General features: G+C 36.1%; 1 protein-coding gene across 1 annotated transcript in view; it reads left to right on the top strand.

Annotated features, from left to right (window-relative positions):
• The first annotated feature begins 1,857 nt into the window (after positions 1-1,857).
• Positions 1,858-5,780, top strand: part of LOC103397080 (MOB kinase activator 1A) — a 14,585-nt gene continuing 10,662 nt past the window's right edge. The window contains exons 1-3 of the mRNA XM_008335325.3: positions 1,858-2,030; positions 3,583-3,749; positions 3,888-3,981. Coding sequence (XP_008333547.1) covers positions 2,017-2,030; positions 3,583-3,749; positions 3,888-3,981 — 275 coding nt within the window. The 5' untranslated portion in view covers positions 1,858-2,016. The remainder of the gene's footprint in view (positions 2,031-3,582; positions 3,750-3,887; positions 3,982-5,780) is intronic.

The raw sequence follows: 5,780 nt of genomic DNA, 5'->3' as shown, positions 1-5,780 counted from the left end.
CTCATCATTCTCTAGATTCTCTGGTGTAAAGACAGTTTCTTTTAACTTTTCCTTTAAATCTATTCGAGTTCTGTTCTCATTTTGTCCAAAATTAAAAGTTTATCACCTGCTGTTTCTCCTGCTGGTTCAAGTTTCCCATTAAACTTAACTTTTTCCACCCGTGCGTTTACGACAGGAAAAGTCTCATCAAAGTCTGTGTTGCTATCAGCTGTTGCCTGAAGGTCCAAACGTGCTTCCGCAGTCTTCAGCTTTATCTTCTTTTGATCTCTCTGTTTTGATCTTTCATATCGTCTCTTTACAGACATTATTTCTGATGTCTCCTTTTTAACAGGTCCCATTTACAAAGATGGTGGTGCCCAATCTGGATTTGTCTTGTCAAAAAGCTTTCTCCCCTGAAAATATAAAAAAAATACATGTATATATAATTATACAAATGTACAGCATGTACATGTAAAATAATGTTCACATACATTTACATGTATATACACAATTTTAATATAACTTATAGTTACAATGTATATCATACGGTATTTATAACACTCAAATAATATGTACGGATAATGTAATAAATATACAATGTACGTGAACATCATTAGAATAACAGTTTACATAAAAAAACATTGATTAGATTATACTTTTTTCAAAAATCACAAAAAGATCTTTATTTTTTACTTTCTTCATTAAAAGATTGTTTGATTGTACATATACATAGAAAATACTGATAATGATATGGACTGTGGTCAGCTGAGGATTTACATTTGCACATGTATGTACATTTTGTACATTTTGATATATTTTAATTTTATTGACATTGAACATATGAATTAAATAAAAGTAAAATGTACTTACCCGAAATAAAGTGTTCAGAACAGACTTTGTAATGCCCTTTGCTTGGAGGTTGAAATGAGCACAGTTAATCCATGAAAGCCACAGCATCCTTCTTTCTGTTATAATATCCACTGTCAGCTTCCCTTGGTGACAGATCGCATTAGGAATGTCAAAAATTTTTTATCTCACGATCTACAGTCCCAGATCGGTTGGTACAACCCCACCCAACACAGCTATGTGCCATTATCGCTGTTCTTTTTGCCCCACAAGATGGTGGACTACGGAACTATGGGTAGTAGTGTGACGTCATCGGAAAACCATCTATATCTGTGGCGTAACCCACCCCTGATCAATCACCTGCTGGGATTGTGTCAAGGATGCAGTACTGTGCCAATCATTGTCTGATTAATTAATCTAAGTTACTGCAAAACAATATTAATTTGTAGTGGTCTGTCTGGAACTTTATTCAAATGAAAACATTATTAAACGAATGTAGGAAACAACATGATAAAAATACATATTTGTGCACATAGAAGACTAAATGTTAAAAAATAAAGTTAAAGTTTTATATTAAAGTTTTTAGAAGTACAATCTATTCTAAAACTGGAAAAAATAATAATCAAAGAAAAAATAATATTTTTTAAATAAAAGAGTGGTCTGCTCCTTATATGGGCCTTATATGTAGTTGAAATTTTGCTTAAACAATTATTTTAAATGCAGTTCTTTTTTTTAGATGGTTTGGATATATGTTTAGTGGAGATTGTGTGTATATTGGTCAGAGCTGACAGGCAGAAAAGACAGACTTGAGCCCCAAAGAAGATTCATGGACGTAGTAAAAAGGTCACGAAAATGGTTGGTGTGACCAAAGACTATTGCAGAGGAGTCACAAGACAGGATAAGATGAACGTAAATGATCCTGTCGTGGCAACCCCCCGAGGGACGAGGTGAAAAGACTTTTAAATTGTAGCTCCAGATGTGGCAGACAGAGGGCGACAATCTTCCTTCTGCGCAGCCATTGAACCAGATAGAGGAAGAGCTCCTGTGGGTACAGCAGATCGACAGTCGAGAATTGTGTTAGCAGGCAACGGCGACAAGTGATTCGTACTATTTTTTTAACACCATATTTCAGTTTCTAAGAGCAGGTTTAAGTCTTTCTAAAATCCACTCTTCAGCAAGCGTGTCACCAAGATGAGCTTCCTGTTGTAAGTAAAGTTAACAGCGATTTGCTAAGTTGCACCTGGAGCTTGCGGTTAACGTTAGCTTCTGCAAAGTTCCACCAGGGGAAATGTCGATTTAAGCATGGCACTGTTCTGGAAAACAAACCATCTCTCTCATTTTACATTTAAACTGAATCAGTCGTCGTTTACTTATGTTTTGAATTCGTCGTACCTTTATTTGTTGTCACTTTAGTCACGTACAGTATTCCAATGTCGTTGAACTACAACTTATTTAAAGCTGGTTAGATGGGTGCTAACTTGTTAGCGAGGCAAGTAAGTACTTTAGCTCGTATTACAAGCTTACTTAATATCATCTCTCCTGACTCGGATAAGATTAGACAAGTTATCGTTAGTTGTGATCTACGCCTCTTGTCTAAAGGTTAGTTAAGTGTCGTGAAATGCAGTCATCTGGAATCAACAGCGTCTTTTTTCAGAATTGTCTGTCCTATGACGACGACAGTCTCTCTACTGTCACATTGTGTCAATAATAATGACGAAATTGTATAATAATACCCAAGTTATACACGTTTATTTTTGTGATATCGTTTTATCAGATCTACTTTAATATAAAAATATAATTTTATAATAAAACAATTAATAGTTTAAAATACTGCAATAGATCATTATTTAAAAAGTGAGATTTTACTCAGTTCTTATATTTGAAACAGAGATACCAGGACGTTCTGCCTGTAGTTTTTCATAAGCTGCTTGAGCATCCACAAACTGTCTGTATCTTGAATTCAGGCTTTATTCGTTGTCACCACTCCACTGTCCGTGGCCAATCTCATTATACTAGATGTGGTACATTAAATGGATTTGCTGTGGGCAAATGATCATAGACTTAGACACTACATTTGACAATGATCTCTGTATTCCCCACATCCTTGCACTATGCTGGTCTGTGTCTCAGGCTGCAACCAAATATTCCCATGATTTATTAATCTACCTATTATTTTAGCTATAAATGCCGATACATTTTGGAAAATGCTATTTTAAGTTAGTTTTGGGTGATACATGTGTAATATGTATTTTCAATGCAACTAAACGAAAACTTATTTTTTCTGTAAGGATAGAAGATTTTTAAATGTAACCTGTGTAACAAAAGTTGTTTCCAAAACATAATACATTTGAGGAAAGGGATTGAGACCTTGTTGTAATTCATCTCTTACAGTAAACTGCTTAAATGTTTTGTGATTCTTTAAGTGAAACATATTTGTTTGACATTGTTTTTGTACAGAAGGTCTGTCTTTGAAAAATCACAAGGAAAATGATTATATCAGTTTTATTTCAAATGTGGCGTACAAGAATCTTACAATACTTTTACATTGAAGTCACTGTGAGAGTGTCTTAGATCAGAAATCTGAGAAATATGGCCACCAAACCATTTAGTCATTAATTAATCCTCTCTGCACAGACTGGACACATCTCCACATTTTAAACATCTATTTGAATATCTGCTACTCTGTAGGCCTTTCACAGAGATAACTGTGTGTGTAGTTGTGTAACGCGTTCTCAAACACTTTATTTTTATTTTCAGTGGCAGTCGCTCATCTAAGACTTTCAAGCCGAAGAAGAACATCCCAGAGGGCTCTCACCAGTATGAGCTGCTCAAACATGCTGAGGCAACTCTGGGAAGTGGAAACCTGAGGCAAGCTGTCATGCTGCCAGAAGGAGAGGATCTCAATGAGTGGATCGCTGTCAACAGTAAGTAGATGAATGTGAACCACTGTTTTAGTTTAATATGCTGGGGCAATGATAAGATGGAAAATACAATGAAATTTAAGATTATTTTCTACAGGTGATATCTACAAACATGTAATTGTGTCATTTCATTGCCTTTAGCTGTGGACTTCTTCAACCAGATCAACATGTTGTATGGCACCATCACTGAGTTCTGCACTGAGACCAACTGCTCTGTGATGTCTGCAGGACCAAGGTAATGTCATTTTAACACGCAGCAGGCTTTTAACTACTGGGCTGCTAGTAGTACTTTTTTATTGGAGACACTCTGTCCTGAAACAACAGGAAAAGTTTTTAATGTACAGTTCTTTTTTGGCTGCATGGCTTGCATTTACTGGGTTGTAAAATTCACAGACCATAAATACGACCCCTTTTTGTTCAAGTGAAAATCAGAATGCAAATAATCTTTATAAAAGTCTTTGTACTTATTGTGCTTTTCACAGCAAATGTGTCACTGAAATGTAACATGAGAAAAACAGGAATTAAACTTTGCATGTGGGCCCTGTTGAAGCTGAATAGCTAATACCCAGATTTGGCACTTCCTCCATCCTCCACTGCCAAGACTGTCTGCAGTCGCTAATCAAAAGGAAGAGACCTGTATTTCCTGTTGACAATTGCTCCAAGTAACAATATGGCTGGACTTTATTTCACCTTCCGTGGCTACTATTTTCAGTAGCTTCTCTGTTGCCAAATATAGAGTTTCATAACAGAATAATTGCATGTTAAATACATATACCTCTGATAGAAAGAAGTAGAAGAAGTCCTGTTTCACAGAGTTAAGAGATCATTAAAACAAGATTATTATTATTATAACAGAAGTTAACATTTTTGATTTGCTTATTGTCACAGTTGCTTATTTTAGGCTTATTTCAATAGTGGAGAATTTTTAGAAATATGTGATGGTCAGTTGACATCTGCTGAGGTGCTATAACTACCAAAAGTCTGAAATATCTAAAATGTCTTGTTCTACTACTCTACACATAGAAATGATAATCTCTACAATATTTAAAATTTAAATTAGTACAGATTTGTCTACAGCATTTTTATTAATGTATTTATTCTCATGAGAATAATTTATTTATATTATAAATAAATGAAAAAAATTGAATTAAAAATGTATGCAGTAGTTATTTTGTCTGGTAACAGGTTATTTTTTATAATTGTGTAAATCAGTTGCTAACTTGGTAACTTGTAATAAATTGGTATTTAGTAGCATGCCCAATACTTTCTCTAGAGTAATGGTCAAATGCCCTGGTTTGAAGTGAGTATTACCTTTTGCATTCTTAGCTTTTATATTTACATATACCGTATTTTTCGGACCATAAGGCACACCGCATTATAAGGCGCAATATCAATGAACGGGAATATTTTCATACATAAGGCGCACCGGGTTATAAGGCGCATTAAGCGAAACATAACAGTCAGCTAAACAATGAAGCGGAACAATCAAGCATGCCCGGTTCCCTCTCGTCAATATCCGAGTCAGTCTCGTTGCTGTTAATTAGCTGTTCAGTGATGATTCCGGCCTTTGTAAAAGCTCAGACTGATACCTTAGCCCAGGCATCCACGATCCATTAGCAGATAGTGGCGTAACTCAAACGGCGTGGCTCCCTGTCTTGGTGAATTTGTGTTCGCCTTCAGTCATCCAATGCTTCCACGCAGCTCGCAATTTAACTTTGAACACCCTGTTAACACCAATATTTAGCAGTTGGAATTCTTTGGTCAATCCACCCGGAATGATGACAAGCCCCGAATTAGTTTGCTTCACTTGGGTTTTGACAATATCGGTGAGATGGGCGTGCATGGAGTCGCAGACCAATAGGGACGGAGATTTGTGGAAAGGGGTAGTGACCTAAGTTGGACACCAGAGGACGCTGTTGTTGTTGTTCGCCCCTCCAGAGTCAGGCGGTTGTCACTATTTTTGTTCAGGGTGGTCACCGTATTGTTGTTTTGACGTTGTTCCGTGTAGAAGTGTGGATGTTATTTTGCAGAAAG

Source organism: Cynoglossus semilaevis, chromosome W (assembly GCF_000523025.1).
Source record: "Cynoglossus semilaevis isolate Cse_v1.0 chromosome W, Cse_v1.0, whole genome shotgun sequence".
Classification (NCBI taxonomy): Eukaryota; Metazoa; Chordata; class Actinopteri; order Pleuronectiformes; family Cynoglossidae; genus Cynoglossus; species Cynoglossus semilaevis.
This window is presented reverse-complemented; position numbering and strand designations above follow the sequence as displayed.